The following is a 17739-nucleotide window of genomic DNA, read 5'->3' as shown; positions in this document are numbered from 1 at the left end:
AGGGAGGCGATGGCGGGGGCACATGGGGAGGGGGCACAGTCTCTTGGGACTCCGTGGTGTAGCTGCTGGAGAGTGGGCACCCATGTTGAGGCCTGGCCACCTCGTGTCACGGGGAACATTGGCAGAGTTGCACGTGGGTTGGAAGTGGGTAACCAGCAGCACCAGTACTGGGAGTATGGGATGGACCTCCGGGGGTGGCCCTTGAGCTTGTAACCATGGCTAGTCCATACGACGTCTTCGTGCAAGACAGCAAAAGCACCCCCCCGTTGTTTTTTGAGGGGAAAAGCAGCTTGGCCGGCCGATGGTATGAGAAATTCTGGCCCTGCTTGTTTTAGTTTCACCAGGCGCGTTTGTGCCATGCACAGCCAGTACAGCTGCACCTGGCCACCCTGAATGAGATGAGACCCAGAGCTCCACGGGGGGGGGGGGGGGCAGGAACCTACTCTACTTGCCCTGTCCACCACTCCAGCCTGCGTAAAAGGCAAATAATCAATAAATAGCTGGCGAAATAACCAATGAATAAATACACCCAAGTCAAGAGTTAAGGGCTGTGTTTCCACGCTCCAAGTGTCTGTGTGGGCAGTCACGTCTTCCTTCGTGCCGAGAGGGAGTGCCCGTTCCCACGGCCGGGTCGTGTGTCCACTCTCTCTCAATCTCTCTCTGGCCAGGCCAGACTCCTGGATAAATTCCCTCCTCCTGGTCCAGTCCTTTGGCTACGGGTCAGGCCTGAGGCCTGGGGCAGTCCTGGCTGTGCAGGTACCGTGACCCCAAAATGCTGTCTGTGTCCTGCCGCCCCTCCCCCCACCGTGGCCGGGGGACGTGGCTGCAGCTCCGTGGTCTGGGTCCACCGCTCTGCTCAGCGTGGCCGGCGCATGGGGGGCCGGGGCTCAGGACGGCGAGGCCTGTGGCGTGTTCAGCTTCACGGCGGCCGCCTCCTGCGCCTTCTGCAGCTTGTACTTTCTGATCTTCCTCTGACGGTTGTAGACGTAGGCAGCGGTGCCCCAGGTGCCCAGGAGGACCACGGCCGCCACCACGATGATGATCACCACGTTACTGTGCTTGTCTGCGGGGGAAACACGGCCCAGGGTTGAGTTATTTAAGATTTGCTTTTATTTATTTGAAAGACAGAGTTGTAGAGAGAGGCAGAGAGAGAGGAGACTTCCATTAGGTGGTTCACTCCCCAGTTGGTCGCAATGGCCGGAGCTGCGCTGACCCGAAGCCAGGAGCCCCTTCCGGGTCTCCCACGTGGGTGCAGGGGCCCAGGGACTTGGGCCATCTTCTACTGCTTTCCCAGGCCACAGCAGAGAGCTGGATCGGAAGTGGTACCCATATGGGATGCCGGCGCTTCAAGCCAGGGCTTTAACCCGTGCGCCACAGTGCTGGCCCCGGTCCATTATTTATTTCAAGGGCAGAGAGAGAGAAGGAGAGAGACAGATCTTCCATCCACTGGTCACCCCCCAAATGCCTGCAACAGCCAGGGCTGCACCAGGCTGAAGCCAGGAGCCCGGAGCTCCATCCGGGTCTCCCACGGGGGCGCCAAGGCCCCAGTTAACTTGAGCCATCACTGCTGCCTCCCAGGGTGTGCATAGGCAGGAAGCCGGAGCCAGGCGTTCCAATACGGGCTGCAGGTGTCTCAGCCCTGGATGGTGAGGACTGAGCCGGCTCCCTGGCCCGGCCCCGCCCCGCCCGGCCCCAGGGCGCACTCACAGGGCAACACGTGGATGAAGACCTTGCGGGTGACCTCCCCGCGAGAGCTCACGGCCCGGCAGAGGTAGGTCCCCGCGAACTGGCGCTGGACAGGCCGCAGCTCGCCGATGGGCAGCGGAGCCCCGGTCCCCTCGCGGCGGCAGCTGAGCTCCGGGGGCGGGTTCCCCCAGGCCTCGCATCTCAGAGTCTGCTGGCTGCCCTCCTGCCACGTCCAGTTTCCCAGGCAGTCCTTCTCGTCCAGTCTCGGGCCATCTGGACAAACACAGCAAGGGGGAGGCGTGCAAGGGGCGGAGCTTGGGGACCAGGGGGATGGGGGAGCCCCCTAGCGGTGGGACCCGGGCTGGGCGGTCATGGGCCAAGCCACGCCACTCACACAGCACGTGCAGCTCCCGGGTCTGGTTTTTGCGTAGCACCTGCCCGGCCACGTCCAGGGTGGCAGAGCAGGAGAAGTGGCGCCCGTTGTCCTCGGCGCTGGCGTTCAGCCGCAGCTGGGCCCGCGAGGACGGTGGCCAGGCTGGGGTACCGTCCAGAGTCACCCTGATTCCGTTGTGGCCCTCACACTCCACAACCACCTCGGTGCCCTCGGAGACCTCCGGCTCGCTCAGGGTCAGGTTGGGAGCTGGGAAGCCTGGGAGGCGGGGCATACAGTGAGCCACGCCCCCTCTGTGTCCTGCCACGCCCCCTCCGGGGAAAGCCCCGCCTCCACCATGGCCCCCTCTTACTGTACACAGTCACGTTGGCTGTCGCCTCCACCCGCTGGTTCCCCAGCAGCACCGCACACACCAGCTGCTGGGCGCCTTCCTCCTCCGCTGTCCCCCGCACGGAGGCCATGGCCCTGACCGTGTCCTTGGCGTGTGTGACGGTGGCGTCCAGCTTCCGGTCCCCCAGTTCCAGCTGGACCCGCGCCTCCGGGGCAGGGAAGAGCCCATCCAGGGAGCAGAACACGTGGCACTGAGCGCCCACCTCAACGACCGCGGGGGTGGCGGCCAGGCGTGGCCGAGTCACTGGCAGCTCTGGGGGTGGGGGAGGGGGACAGGGCAGGTGTGAGCAGGATGGAGGGTGGGACGCCCAGAATTCTTCATCCTGTCTCCTTGCACCCCTCGGCTGGGGTCAGGGGATCCAGGGGCTGTGGGCATGCCCACACCCCATCCCAGATCACCGGCCACCCTCCTCCTGGAACCATGCAGTCTGGTACCCCCAGGGCTAGGGGCCTTGGCCATCCCAGGAACCCCCACACCTCGCATGGGAAGGCAGCTGTTTGCCCCCCCCACACACACACACACACAAAGCCTCACCGAATGTTCGCAGCTGCCTGGGGGCCGAGACGTTCTTGAACAGCCCCAAGCCCAGGGGCTGCAGGTCCAGCTCCGTGACGCAGGAGAAATTGGCGCCGTGGTCGCTTCTGTCGGCCCGCACCGTGGCCGTGACCTCCGCGGGCTCCCCCAGCGCCGGCTGCCGGCTCAGCTCCTCCTCCCCGCGGAGCAGCAGCACCGAGAGCCGGGCCCGGGGCTGCCCGCCCACCACCCGGCAGCGCAGGGTGAGGTCCTCCCCGACGGGCTGCCAGGGGGGCAGGGGCGCCAGCTCCACGCTGTCCGGGGGTGCTGTGGGGGCACAAGGGGGAAAGTCCCTTGAGCCGGTGGCCGCACCCGTCCTGGCAGCCACACTCCACCAGCCGTGCCAGCTCAGCAGCCAGGAACGCCGAGAGCTTTGGAGACAAGGCCCGGAGTGTTTGGGAAAGCGGTCAGAAATTCTTGAGTGGTTAGGTGAGCCCTGGGCGGGACCAGCAGGTGTAGGTAGCACCAAGGGGCCTGCTCCCCTCAGCACCGTGGGCTGCAAGAAGTGTGTGTGTGGGGGGAGAGCAGAAAGTTGCATGTGTTTTGGAGCAAATATTTTTGGGGACTGGGTACCGTGGCACAGCGGGTAAAGCCGCCACCGCCGGCATCCCACATGGGTGCCAGTTCGAGTCCCGGCTGCTCCACTTCCCATCCAGCTCCCTGCTAATGCACCTGGGAAAGCAGTGAAAGATGGCCCACATGCTTGGGCCCCTGCACCCATGTGGGAGACCCGAACGAAGCTCCTGGCTCCTGGCTTCAGATCGGCACAGCTCTGGCTGTTGCAGCCATTTGGGGAGTGAACCAGCGGATGGTAGACCTCTCTGTCTATAACTCTGCCTTTCAAATACAATTTAAAAAAAAAAAAAAAAGTACTCATAGATGCTCAAAATGAATATTCCTTGCATACACACAGCACACAGGCTGGGACTCTGGGCCAGGGATCACATTCGGCCCAAGGGCCGGACCAGACCTGACGGGGAGTGGCTTAGAGCAGCGTCCCCCAGGAGGGTCTCGGCGTCTGCGCCTCCCCAGCCCCTGCTCCCGAGGCCTGGACATGGGCACAGCGGTGTCACTGAACGACCAGGAGCCAGCAAGGCCTCGGTTGGACTCCCAGCCTGGCTGTGGCTTTGCCTCAGCTCTTCCCGAGCTGTAGAATGGGGGTGTTGGAGACGGGAGCACGGCTAGCCATTGAAGAGGGTGACAGAGTGAGCCGGTTTCCTTTTCAGGGGGATGGAAATGCCGTGCAATGAACATGGTGGTGACGGTCACACGAGGTTATTAATATACCAAGAATGCATGTGGATTGTGTGGTGTGTAAATTCTGCCTCAAAAAAGCCGTGAAAAAAAAAAAAAAAACAGTAAAGAAAAAGGTCAAGAGAGACCTCAGGGGCCAGGCTCTGGTCTCCAGCCACCTCCTGCAGCCTGCGGCATCTGAGGCTCCCCCCCCCACCCCGAAACCTCAGCCCCTCCCCCAGCAAGGAGCCCAGCCAGCCTCAGCCAGGCCTGGCCCGGCCGGCTCTGGGAGCAAGTCTGCCCTGCCCGGACCTCCCCTTGACCTCGAACTTGAACTCCAGGGCCTCTCCACATCAGCCTACTTCATTCTTCAAATTATTTGTCAGGCCTTTCCCTATTGAGCACTGCCAGGGCCCAGACCACGGGGAGAACAGACAAAGCCCATGGCTGGGCTGCCCCTGTTTCCTGAGTCCAGCCCTCTGCTCACTCATCCCCCACCGCTCCCCAACACCCCGCCGATGAGAGGCGTCCAGGTCCGACCACGCTCACCAGCCGCCTCACTAACTGATCGGTCAGCAACTTCTCCTGCCTGACGTTGGGACGCTCCTTGTTCCACACCTCTGTCTAGGCGCTTCCTGTTTCAACAAACTCCTACACATCCCTCAAAGCCCACCGCCTAGGAATTCCATGTCTAACCTCTGTGGAGAAGGGATGTCACCCACACCAGTGGGGGGGAGTAGAGGGGGGGAAGGCCAGGCTCGAGTCTCCCCTCCCCTTGGAATGGAGTGTTCCATTTCACCCATTTCACAGGTGTGGAAGCTAAGGCAGCACAACACCCGAAGGCCCAGCAAGGGAGATGGGGCGGAGCCAGGACTCCAGCCCAGAGCCTGGGATCTCAAGTGTCAGGCAGAAAGGCACCAGGCCTCTAGCACAGGTTTCCGGGGGGGTTTCAGGGGCTACTGGGAATGTTTAGGGCTTTCCCTATCCCGGGGGGCGGGGCCACACTTGCTCAGTCAGCAGAGACAAGGCCGCCGAGGGCCCAGGGCGTCCGGGCTGTGGCCGTGCCAGGAGCAGTCTGTGCTCACGGGCTGCAGCCCCAAGGTCGCCCACCAAGGTCCCTGGCCTATAAGAGCCACAGTGGGGCTGGGACCCAAGTGTGAGTAATTCCAAAGCCATTCCCTGGGGCCGGCGCGGCAGCACAGTGGGCTAAGCCTGCGACGCCAGCATCCCATACTGGTGCTGGTTAGAGTCCCGGCTGCTCCATTTCCGGTCCAGCTCCCTGCTGGTGGTCTGGGAAAGCAGTAGAAGATGGCCCAAGTGCTTGGGACCCTGCAGCCACATGGGAGACCCTGATGGAGCTCCTGATCGGCCCAGCTCCGGCTGTTGTGGCCATCTGGACAGTGAACCAGCAGATGGAAGACCTCTCTCTGTCTCTCCCTCCTCCCCTCCCCCAAATGTGCCTTTCAGATAAACAATTGCTTTTTTTTTTTTTTTAAATCCGCTTCTCTGTTTTTCTTCCTTGTTTTGATTCGTTTTGAATCACACACACACACACACACACATTGTGCGTGTTCATTCTTGCTTTGGTGACCCATTCTCACAGCTCAGAACCCCTGAGGGCACACAGACACACAGAGCAAACAACCCCTCCCAACCAGCACCAGCGCCGACTCCAAGAGCAGCTCTGCCCAAGGTGCTCCTGGGGGGTGCACGGCACACAGGCTCCACCCCACCAGTGGGGGGTGGGGGCCAGGCCCTTGCAACCTCACAGCGCACCCCGGGGTGCCTTCCTTCCAGTCTCCAAGGAGCCCCCTCTTTCTTTCTTTCTTTCTTTTTTTTTTTTTTTGACAGGCAGACTGGACAGTGAGAGAGAGAGAGAGACAGAGAGAAAGGTCTTCCTTTGCCGTTGGTTCACCCTCCAATGGCCGCTGCGTCTGGCGCATCTCGCTGATCTGAAGCCAGGAGCCAGGTGCTTCTCCTGGTCTCCCATGCGGGTGCAGGGCCCAAGCACTTGGGCCATCCTCCACTGCACTCCCGGCCACAGCAGAGAGCTGGCCTGGAAGAGCCTCCTCTTTCTTTTACACAGCTGCATACTATTCCGTTGCACACCCAAACCACTTCTTGCCTTTCCAGGCCTCTGCGTGCCTCTGCCCTTCGAGCATAGCTTCGGCAAATGCCCCCGTGCCCCTGGCAGGGGCTGGTGCGCAGGACTGACACCCAATTCCCCACCGCCAGGCCGTGCAGCCCCGCCCGCACAATCCTCCTACGGCTGCCGCTGTGCCGAAACCGGGCATCGTCTGGGTGCTCATTAGCCGGGAGCCGGAACTGGAAGTGGAGTTGAACCCAGGCACCCAGGGCGAGCTCCAAGCAGGGTTTAACCCGCCCCAGCCTGTGTATTTTGCCTTATTTATTTATTAGAAAGGCAGAGCAACAGAGAGAGAAAGAGACAGACAGACAGGACTTCCCTCTGCTGGTTCGCTCCCTAAATGCCCACAGCAGCCAGCACCAGGCCAGGCTGAAGCCAGGAGCTCCCTCCGGGTCTCCCACGCAGGCGACAGGGACCCAAGCCCTTGGGCCACCCCCCCGCTGCCTTCCCAGGCACATTAGCAGGGGCCAGTGCCATGCGCCCCCGGGGGAGCCCCTCCCCGGCCCAGCCACTCACCGTACACCGTGAGCCTGGCAGAGGCCATGGACTGGCTCTGGCAGTCGGAGAAGCAGATGACGGTGCTGTCTTCCTGCACGTCGCTCAGCTCGAACTCCTTCCAGTTGTCCCCGCGGGCCACCTCCTCCTTGCTCAGCTGCGTCTCCAGGCCGAGCCTCGACGGCTGGGCGCAGGCGGCGCTGCAGTTGACCCGCGTGGAGCCGCCACGGGGCAGCGTGACTTCGGAGGGGAACACGGAGGTCTGCGCGCCCCCGGGGCCTGGGGTGGGGCGGGGCGGAAGGAGCGCGCATGACCAACCCCGCACACGTGCAGCATACGCGCCGCCTGGCACAAGCCAGGGCTCCCTGTGGGAGCCCCGGGAGGGCTCATGAGCAAACAACAGATAACTAGGAACCGATGTTCCGAAACCAGAGCTTGGAGAACAAACAGGCTGGAGGAAGGGGCAGCCGCCGCTCCCCGCGACAGACTGAGACCGTGTGGGCCACCCGGCGAAAAGGGAAAGCGATTTCAGGCCACAGGAACCGGCAGGTGCAGGTGCAGGGCGGCCGGGGCCCAGTGAACCATGGTGACGAGGGTGGGGGGCTCCAGCGGCCTCCGCGCTGAAGTCGTGTCCTTCGACCCAGGGCGGCTGGAGGCAGAGGCCGACTTTAAAGCCACCTGCCGATCTCCCCACCCCCACCAGGAGGCCAGCTCCCCCCGAATCAGGCTCCTCACCCCCTGGGACAAGTCGTTCCCCCTGTCCGGGCCTCGATTTTCCCATCTGTAATGCGGGTGCATTGGAGTCACCCCACCCAAGCCAGGCCAGCAGCGTAGCCAGCGAAGGGGAAGTAGCAAGGGGGCCGTTTTCCAAGCCATTCCTCACACTCTGCCCCCGGAAAATCCCGTGGAAGCCGCCCCTTCCCACTCCCCCCCCCTCCCGCCAGGGGCCCAAAGATTCCTGTTCTGCTTTGCTTTATCTGGGCAGGATGGGATGGGATGGGGGGTGGGGGTGGGGGAGGCTGGGAGAACCGCAGCGGCAAAGGATCTCCCAGAGGGGCAAGGGGACTCACTCCCATTTCTCGGAGGGCAAGGTAGAGGCCCGGAGGAAGGAGAGGTTCCCGAGCTACACACGGGTGCCAGGGAGCCGAGATGAGAAGGCACCGAGGTGTGGGTCTCTCTCCGCTGTGGGGGGCGGGGTCGCCCTGCAGCCCCTGGGCCGGTCCTCCCCCCTCGAGGGGGCCGGGGTTTCCAGGGGGCGCGGGGCGCGCGCTGCGGCGTCCCACTGCTCAGCTCCTGACCCCGAGAGAAGCGAGCCCTGGAATTCCCCCGAGCCCTGGACTTCCCCAGGGGTGAGAAGAGGAGGAAGAGAATGTGTCTTGGGCAGGGGGGCAGAGGGGTCCCCAAGATTAATGAGCTTGGCGCGGGGCCTAACTCCCTTCCAGCGCGTGACCAGGCTGTCCCGGGGCCAGGCGCCGGGCGGGGCGGGGCGGCCACGCGAATCCCGCAAGGGGAGCGGCGCCACGACCCTCCCCCACACCCGAGAAACTGAGTCAGGGAGGCGCCATCCCGGTGGCCCCCGCGGGATGTAGCTTGGAGCCCACGGCTGCCGACTCCGCAGCGGCCCCGCCGCCCCCTTCTCCCGAGGGGGCGGAGGATGGTCTCGATCCTTGCACACCTGCGCCCAGGGCGCGCAGCCGTGTGCGCCCCGGGACTCACCTGGCAGCAGAGTCGCGAGCAGGGCCAGGAGCGCGGGCAGCGCGCGCCGGACGCGGTCGGGAGCCATAGCGGGCAGGACGCGGAGCCGGGCGCGGGGCGCGCACTGGGGCAGTGAGCGGCGCGCGGGTCCTCTTATAGCCGCCGGCCACGGGGGGCCCGGGGGGGGGGGGGCGGTGCTGCTTTCCCGGAAACCTCGAGCCTTCCCCTCCGGAACAAGGGCTTAGGCATTTCCGGGCTGAGACGGTGCCCGGCCCGAGAAGGGGGCTCCTCCCTCGCTGGCGGCTCCCGCGCTGGGGTTTCCAAACTGAAGCAAGGAGGGCGCGGCGGCGGCGGCGACCCCGGGGTGGCGGGGCTGCTGGGCTGCGGACCGCACCGCCGGTCCCCTCCCCATCCCGGGCCGGGCTAACCTGGATTCGCTGTTTGCACTGCGTTAGGCGCTTTAGTGACGCCTACTGGCTTCCCTGGGGGATTGTGCCCATTTCACAGAGGGGGTAAACTGACTCCCCAGCGCGCACGGCGCTCCTTAACCGAGCGGACCACCCCCCTTGCTAGGGTGGGCTTGCTGGGAGTCCAGGACTCCTCCCGAGGCGCACCCGCGGGCCCCGGAACCTCAGGGTGCGCGCGTGAACCTCGGATGCTTCCACCCCCGCGGCCTCGCTTCCCCTTTTGGCCTGGGCTGCGGGGGCGGTTCTCGCAGCTCCCAGAATCAGGAAGGAAGCCTCGTGGTCCTGACGCCGCCGGCGCCCCCGCTGCTCTCTCAGGCTCCGCGGGGGAAACTGAGGCAGCGGCTCACCGGGGAGCCGGGGCGCGTGCGCTGAGCAGGCGCGGCTGGAGCCAGCATCCAGGCTGGAGAGGCCGGGGACCCGGGCACCGAGCCTGGCCGCCTTAAGCTTCCTGTTGTTGGACGCGCTTGGGGTCGCCATGGAGACCTGCAAGGGGCCAGGGAGGTCGCGCAGAAGGGGAAGGGAGGGGTCCCTCCCCGCGCCCCGGCTGTTTCTAAGGAATTTCCACGGGGATCTTTGTGTTCTTGGGGGAGGGGGTGGCTCGGGGGTCCTGAATCCCCGCCCCGGGGCGGCCTGGGCAGAACCAGAGTGGGACCGAGGACGTGTGTGTGCCTTCGAGGGTCTGGGAAAATCCTACGCGGCGGGTTATTTTCAACCGGATTTTTCTGGGGCGCGCACGGCCCCCTTGCCAACAGGTGCGCGGGCGGCGCGCGCCCCCTAGCGGCGCAGAGTCCGCTTGCAGCGCGCTCGGGTGGCTTGGCCGTCTCAGCTTGTGGTGTGGGGGTTTAAGTACTTACTATGCGTCAGGTGTTTGTTGCTGGGGGGGGCGTGGCCTGGGGAGGGAATATGAAATGTTAGGGTTTCAGATGAACTTTTATTTAAGTTTTTAAAACTTATATGAGAGAGCAAGAGCACCCATCTGTTGGTTCATTCTCCAAAATTCTCCCAAAGGGAATGACTGCCCCCAGGCCAAAGCCAGGAGCTCCATCCGGGTCTCCCACGTGTGGGTGCAGCGGCCCAAGCACTTGGGCCATCTGCTGCTGCTTTCCCAGGCCATAGCAGAGAGCTGGATGGGAAGTGGAGCAGCCAGGACTTGAACCAGCGCCCATATGGGATGCCGGTGCTACAGGTGGCGGCTCAACCCGCTACATTCCAACTGCCAGCCCCAGCTGATCAGCCTGAAGCAGAATATTTTGGGAAAGACCTAGGAGGTGACAAAGCCCAGAAAGGCACCAGGGGACAAGGGGGACGTGCAAAGGGCCTAAGGTCATCACTGCAGCAGGACTTTGCTCTTACGCTTAGTGACTGGTGGGGCAGTGGCTGCTCTGGTCCAGGGGAGCCAGGCTGGGGCCTGGGCGTGAGGGGCACAGGGTCACGGCGGGCAGGGGGCCCAGGGGCGCGCGCCTCCTGGTCCTGGGCCCCCTCGGCACCGGTTCCCTGCAAAGAGAAGCAGCCGTTGCCAGTGCTTCGCCACCATTTGCGGGAAGGGCATGGCTTCCTGTTGGCTGCCAGGCGGGCTCAGGCCGGCCAGGGAGCATGCCTGGGGCCGGCCGGGGGGCTTTGGACCCAGAGCTGGGGCGGCCAAGGCCTGGCCCCAGCGTGGGCATCGCCGCTCATGCTCTGAGCGCCCTGCAGTTCCCTCAGCCCTGATGTCCCTCCCGTCATCCCCAGTGTGGCCGACTCCTCCCTTCCTTCTCGTAGCCTGAAAGTTTTCCCGAGTGTTCTGGGCTCTGTCCCGGCTCTGCCTGGGGCCGCACCCTCCTCCTCGCTCTCACGGTCTCTCTCTCTCTCTCTCTTTTTAAAGATGTATTTATTTATTTGCAAGTCACTCCCCAAATGACTGCAACAGCCAGCACTAGGTCAGGCTGAAGCCAGGAGCCCCCCGGGGTCCCCTCCGTGGGTAGCACCTGGGCCATCCCTATGCCTCCCCACGTGCCCGGCCCGGAAGCTGAATTCCAAGTGGAGCAGCCGGGACTCGAACCAGCACTCTGTCCGACACGGGTGCCGGTGTTCCCAGTGGTGGCTTAGCAGGCTGTGCCGTAACACCGGCCCCGAGGCAGGATTTCTTAGGAGAGAAAACGCAAGTGAGCAGGGTCCCTGTGGCTGCTCCTTGATGGCCTGCACCTCCATCGCTGGCCAGGCTGGGTGTGGCCAGGAGCCCGCTCCACCTTCCTCCCCCAACCCCGGCTCCGATCCGGTGCTCCACCCCCAGCACTAGTGAAAGGCGCAGCTGATAGGCGGGTAACAGTTTAACCCAGCAAACCCTGGTCCGAGTTACAGCATCCCCTAGCCACACCCCCTCCCGTAGGTTCACTCCCCAGATGGCTGCAACAGCCGGGGCTGGGCCAGGCAGAATCCAGGAACCTGGAGCTCCATCTGGGTCTCTGGCAGGGACTCAGGGGCTGGGGCCACCCCCCCATTCCCAGGCGCGTCAGCAGGGGGCTGGGTCAGAAGTGGAGCAGCTGAGACGTGCACCTGTGCCGGCGGCACTGCCAGCGGCGGACCCGCTGCACCCCAGCCCCAGCCCCGGGGGTCCTTTTATTAACAGCCAGCTCCAAGGGGGAGGGTGTTTGGCGCAGCATCCCACGCCAGAGAGCTGGTTCAGTACTCTGGCTCCTCCGATGCAGCTCCCTGGGAGGTGGGTGGCAGGTGACTGATGGCTTTAGTCCTTGGGCCCCTGCCACCCACGTGGGAGACGCGGATGGAGCTCCTGGCTCCTGGCTGCAGCCTGGCCCAGCTCCAGCTGTTGTGTCCGGGGGAGTGACCCAGCGGGTGGGAAGATGTCCTGCCAGTGAACTGGAGACACACACACACACACAGGCAGACTTTGGCTGTGCTGGGAGTTCAGACGCCATCCCCAGAGACATTCCAGGAATGTTTTCAGCTGCAGGGCAGCCCAGCTGAGAGCCCCCCCCCCCCGCCCACGCAGGGGGCGGAGCTGGCGACGTTAAATAAACCACCCACGTTGTTTTACCTTCTGGCAGGGGTTTAAGAATGGTCAGCGTGGCCCGGACACACCAGCAGCCTGCACACTGGCTCGGGCTTTATCTGCTCATTGATGGCACGGCCGTCTGCTTTTAATTGTTTTATTTTTAAACCTTTCTTGATTTGAGAGGCAGAACTCTCTCACCTGCTGGTTCACGCCCCAAACGCCAGCCACAGCTGGGCCCACACAGCCCCCCCCCCCCCCCCCGAGCTGGAATGCACTCCATCCCAGTCCCCCCCCCCCCCCGTGGGCGGCGGGGGCCCAGGCTCCTGAGCCGTCAAGGCTGCCTCCCGGAGCGAGCATGCGCAGGGAAGGGGCCTTGGAAGCCGGGCAGGGACTCGACCCAGGCACTCCAATAGGGACACAGTGCCCCAGGCTGGGTCTTTTTCTTTTTTTTTCCCCAGATTAGTTTATTTAAGGGGCCAGTGCTGTGGTGTAGTGGGTTAAGCTGCCCTCTGCAGCGCCGGCATCCCATATGGGTGCTGATTCGAATCCTGGCTGCTCCACTTTTGATCCAGCTCTCTGCTCTGGCCTGGGAAAGCAGTGGAGGATGGCCCAAATCCCTGGGCCCCTGCACCCGTGTGGGAGACCCGGAAGAAGCTCCTGGCTTCGGATCAGCACAGCTCCGGCCATTGCGGCCAATTGGGGAGTGAACCGGCGGATGGAAGACCTCTCTCTCTCTCTAACTCTGTCTTTATTTGAGAGGCACAATTAGAGAATCTTCCATCCGCCGGTTCACTCCCCAAACAGCCGTAACAGCCAGAGCTGGGCCAGGCTGAAGCCAGGAGCCAGGAGCTTCTTCCGGGTCTCCCACGCCGGTGCAGGGGCCCAGGGACTTGGGCCATCTTCCACTGCTTCCCCTGGTGGGCTAGCAGGGAGCTGCATGGGAAGCCGGGACTTGAGCAAGTGCCCAGAGGGGATTCGGGCATCGCAGTGGGCAGCTTCACCCGGCCTTGCTGGGCCACGCGCGCGCCCCTCCCCCTGCGTGGGCTTAGCGGACAATGTTCTGATGGACGCCCAGGTCTGCACAGGGCGCCCGCCAGGCCCAGGGCCCGGAGGCCCTGCTGATCGCCCACGGGGCAGACACCCTCGGGGACGGGCGGGCGGCGCGACAGTGCCCGGGGCGGGCCGCTCTCAGCCAGCTCCGGGCTGACTCACGGGGACAAGTGCCTTCCGGCAATGTCTGTAAGCCGCACGCCCGGCACGCCCCCAAGGAGTTGTTCCAACCCGCAGCGGCTGAGCTGTCCTGCTTACTCTCTCGGGGTAAAAAATAAGCTTTATTATTTATTTAAAAAAAGAGAGGCGACACGGAGCCCCGGGGCTCAGGGGAAGTCGCGGTAGGGCAGGCGGAAGGGGTACAGGGGTCCGTAGCGCGAGTCCTGCCACAGCAGCTTCTCCTCCAGGAAGGCGACGGCGGGCAGCGTGAGCACCAGGCTCTGGTGCTTCAGCATGCTGTGCACGTTCAGGCCTGGGGACAGGCGGGGACAGGCGGGGACGGTCGGGCGGGGCCGCCGCGCCCCCTCCCCTACCGCGCGCGGCGCGGGACTCGGCTCACAGGCGCCCTCTGCCGACCGCGGCCGCGCAGCATGCTTTGGGGGAAAGCTGAGGTCGGGACCGGGTGGGTGGCAGGTGCAGGACTTGGGCGGGGGCGAGGACCTAGCAGCCTAGCAGCCGGGTGCCCTGGGGGCTTGGGGAGCGGACGGGGCCCTCGGCTCACCGACAGCTGGCAGCAGGTTGAATGTCTTGAGCCCCGCCGTGGCCTCCACGACGTTCTGGGGCATCCCTTCGTGTGTCCTGCAACGCGGGCCGGGAGGTGAGCGCCGCAGAGGTGGGTGTGCGGGTCCCCGCCCCCGCCCGCGCTGCCCTGCGCCCTCACAAGTCCACGAGGAGCACCGAGGGTCCCCAGCTGCGGTAGCGGGCCAGCTCGGTCAGGTACTGGGGGTCCGCGGTGGGCAGCTCCAGGGAGTCCACGATGTGTAGGTCATCCTGGCGGGGAGAAAGGCGGTGCTGGGCCCCGCGCGGCGAGCCCACTCCAGCCCCCAGGGTCCCGCGCGGCGTGGCGTGGGGCCGGGGGGCGTACCTGGGCCAACTTGACGCTCAGCGCCACCTTCAGGCCCAGCGCGCGCACCTTCATGGGCAGCATGTAGTAGTAACTCGTGGGGCCGCGGGGGCCGTGCGCGATGCCTCCTGCGGGGACACAGGCCTGTGAGGGCAGAGACCGGCCCCCGGGGCCGATGCAGCGGGCGCCCGGAAGCGGAGTCACCCCGCGCCTGTTTCTCTAAGTCTTATTTATTCGTTCGAATGAGTGCCAGGGGCAGAGCCCTGGCGTCCGCTGGGTCACCCCCTGAGACGTCCGCAGCAGCCGGGGCTGGGCCAGGCCAAAGGCAGGCGCCTGGAGCTCCATCTGCGTCCCCGCCAGGGGTGGCAGGGGCCCCAGCACCTGGGTCAGGGCATCTGGGGCCGTCACCGCGTTCACTATGGAGCGGCACCGATCGGGTGCACCCCCAGCGCCCCGGCCTGGCGGCATGGGAGCGGGCAGAGCATGGCTGGGGGCACCGGTGGTCAGGGTGAACATGGGGGTAGGGGCCCTCTCCCAACGTGCCTTCCACGCTGGCCGGGAGCTGACGGGGGCGGGATCAGGACAGCACAGGGGGCAGTGGAGGCCGGGAGAGAATGGCTCTCTGCCCCATGTGGTCCCTGTGGCCGGGGGTCCTGCAGGTGGACAGGGCTGAGTCCCTGAGTCCCAGCGTTGCCCGCCCCCACGGGGTCAAGCCCCGCCCCGCTTCCGGCGCCGCCCCACCCCTGGCCACTCACCTCCGCGCCAGATCGGGGAGCGGATGCTGCCGTGCCGGGCCCGTCCGCTGCCCTTCTGCTGCCACGGCTTCCGGCCGCCGCCCCGCACCTCCGCCCTCGTCTTGGTCTTGGCGTAGCTCTGTGGGTGCGAGGGGAGCAGGGCTCGGGTCCCCGCGGCCCCGGGGGACCGCCACCCAGGGGGCGCAGGGACCGGGCGCGGCGCGCTGGGGGCAGGACGGGGAGGACAGAGGCGGGCGCTCGGGAACCTCTGGCCGGGGGTCCTGAGGGCCATGCGCACCAGGCTGGGCCTTTCCTCTGAGGGCATTGGGGTGCCGGGAGGTACGGGGCAGGGGGAGAAGCTGGGCGGCCGGAGGCAGCCGGGGCAGAGGCAGAGGCTCTGGCTGGACGGATGCCACGTCCTCCTCAGGGCTCCTCGCGGTGCCTGCCACAGGGCCTTTGCACATCCCGCTCCTGTCGTCCCCACCCTCCCCAGGGCGCCCTGGATGTGGTTACGTCCGTGGCAGACCTGACGTTAAGTGTCCCTTTCTCTAGGACGACTGCCCACGGTCACCAATGGACAGGGGCCACTACCCGTTTATCTCTCCCCTGAGACAGTGGGCTCTGGGCTAGCTTGAGGCCCACGGGGTGGGTGTGTGCCCACCGGGTGTGCCCATGGGGATGGGCTTTAGGAGAGAGAGGCCCTCCTCCCCCCACCTCGCTCCACCTGAGGGGGCACTCACAATTCTCTTGAAGTTCTTCTGCCAGACGGCTACCTGGTGCAGGACGTCCAGCCTGTGGGGGAGGGGGTAGACCTGAGACCTCCTCGTCCCGCTAAGGCAAAACCCCCGGGTCCTCCCTTTGACCTCCCCGGCCCTCTCTGACTCCATCTCTCACCAGCAGCCGCCGAGCTGGCCTCTCTGTGAGGCGCAGGCCGGCCCCAGGGCCTTTGCACCTGCTGTTCCCGCTGCCTGAAATACTCTCCCCGGGCTGCTTCCTTCACAGCCTGCGGGGGTCAGCTCCAACAGTCAGAGACAGGAGCTCGCCTGTCTCTGCCACCCACTGTATGGCCGGGGGTCCCACACCACAGACGCTGGTCACACGTGGCCTCTATACACGCGACGTGTGGCCAGTACCATGTGTGGAAATGACAGCCGGCCATACAAGGCTTTCCCATGTTGCTGCGTGACGGGGACCGGCTGTGAGAAGTGCATCGCTGGGTGGAGTCATCACCGTGCGAGCCACAGAGGGCCTTTTTAAAAAAAGATTTATTTTTTATTTATTTGAAAGGCAGAGTTACAGAGAGGAGGAGGAGGAGAGACAGAGAGAGAGGTCTTCCATCCGCTGGTTTACTCCCCAGATGGCCACAATGCCCAGGCTGAAGCCAGGAGCTCCATCCGGGTCTCCCACGTGGGTACAGGGGCCTGAGCGCACGGGCCGTCTTCCGCTGCTTTCCCAGGCGCATCAGCAGGGACCCGGATCAGAAGCAGAGCAGCTGGGATTTGAACCAGCGCTCAGATATGGGAAGCTGGTGTCTCCGGTGACAGCTTCACGTGCTGTGCCACCGAGCCGGCCCCCACCTAAAGTCTTTATAATGGTAATTACGGGCTGACACTGAGGCCTCGCAGGTCAAGCAGGTGGCCGGCATCCCCCGTATAGGCGCCGGTTCGAGTCCCGGCTGCTCCACTTCGGATCCAGCTCCCTGCCCAAGTGCCCGGGCCCAGCTGCAGCCACTTGAGGGGAGTCATTCAGTCACCCAGCAACCTCCGGAGGTCTGGCACAATGGGGAGACTGAGGCGCACCAGGGGAAGGCAGGGTTGGAATCCAGTCGTGCTCCACAGCGTTCTGTCACCTCTCAGCCCTGACCCTGGCCCAAGCCGGCAGCAGGGACAACCAGCATCCCTCGTTGACAGGCGGGGAGGCTGGGGCCCTCAGCCCCGCCCCCTCACGGACCCCCACCCCCGCGCCGCTCACCTGGGCGCCGCGGCGAAAACGTCGGGGTGCAGCTCGGCCAGGCCCACGCGCTCCTGCTCGTAGCCTCGCAGGGACTCGACCCAGGCCTGCACCGGCCGCCGGGGCGCGGAGACCGGGGGCTCGCATTTGCGCAGCACGGGCTGATGGAGACCTAGGGCGATCGGGGGCCATCAAGGGGTCAGGATCAAGGGGCAGGGGTCCCCCGTCGCCAGCCCCGCGCCGGGCGACCCCTGGCCGCTCACCTGAGCTCGCTGCCGGCTGCGGCTTCTCCGCGGTCCGCGCTGCCTCTCCTGCCAGCGAGTGCAGGCCCTGCAAGCGGTGGGCGAGAGTGAGCGACGACCCCCGGGGCCCCCCAGCCTCGGTCCTCTGTGCCTGGCCCCAGTCTCCGGCCTCACCCGGCAGCCGGCGGGCCGAAGCCAGGCCCGTGCTCCGGCCAGCACCAACCGCAGCATCGCGGCGCGGCTCCCCACGCCACGGGGAGGTCAAGGCTCCCGGGGGACGGGCGCGACGCCTCCTGATGACGTCACGTGCGCGACGGCGCTGGAACGAGGAGTGGGTGGAGCAGAGCGCGGACACGCCCCCGCCCGACGTCCGTGTCAGGACTAACTGCTGGGTTCCATTTTTCACTTCTGGTTTAAAGACCCTTTTCTACATTGGGGAACGCGACCCCTCAACAAGAAGCCCCACCCCCCATAGGCCTGGACCCGCCTTGGGTCCGGCGCCTAGGAATCCAGCCAATGAGGCTCCCCCGGCTCAAAGAGCCCGCTGCTGATCCAGCCAATGAGCGTGAAGTCTGGAAGAATGGCCCGCCCATAGCTGGGCGGTTCTGGGGCGGGCACTCAAGGGAGCACAGCC

The 17739-nt window shown here is 65.1% G+C and overlaps 2 protein-coding genes across 2 annotated transcripts; both read right to left on the bottom strand.

Moving 5' to 3' along the window:
• Nucleotides 1-178: 178 nt before the first annotated feature.
• Nucleotides 179-8722, bottom strand: ICAM1 (intercellular adhesion molecule 1). Its single transcript, XM_062178434.1, has 7 exons — nucleotides 8632-8722; nucleotides 6937-7194; nucleotides 3003-3308; nucleotides 2430-2720; nucleotides 2081-2335; nucleotides 1708-1959; nucleotides 179-1063 (listed from the first exon to the last, which is right to left on the bottom strand). Exons 1-7 carry the CDS (start codon nucleotides 8696-8698, stop codon nucleotides 888-890), a joined length of 1605 nt encoding a protein of 534 aa, XP_062034418.1. The 5' UTR covers nucleotides 8699-8722; the 3' UTR covers nucleotides 179-887.
• A 4645-nt stretch (nucleotides 8723-13367) lies between these two features.
• MRPL4 (mitochondrial ribosomal protein L4) lies at nucleotides 13368-17394 on the bottom strand. Its single transcript, XM_062178238.1, has 9 exons — nucleotides 17280-17394; nucleotides 17127-17193; nucleotides 16885-17035; nucleotides 15654-15705; nucleotides 14935-15052; nucleotides 14201-14307; nucleotides 13997-14106; nucleotides 13838-13914; nucleotides 13368-13588 (listed from the first exon to the last, which is right to left on the bottom strand). The coding sequence occupies exons 1-9, from the start codon at nucleotides 17334-17336 to the stop codon at nucleotides 13443-13445; spliced, it is 885 nt and encodes a 294-aa protein (XP_062034222.1). The 5' UTR covers nucleotides 17337-17394; the 3' UTR covers nucleotides 13368-13442.
• Nucleotides 17395-17739: the final 345 nt, after the last annotated feature.

Source organism: Lepus europaeus, chromosome 20, assembly GCF_033115175.1.
Source record: "Lepus europaeus isolate LE1 chromosome 20, mLepTim1.pri, whole genome shotgun sequence".
In the NCBI taxonomy this organism is placed as follows: Eukaryota; Metazoa; Chordata; class Mammalia; order Lagomorpha; family Leporidae; genus Lepus; species Lepus europaeus.
This window is presented reverse-complemented; position numbering and strand designations above follow the sequence as displayed.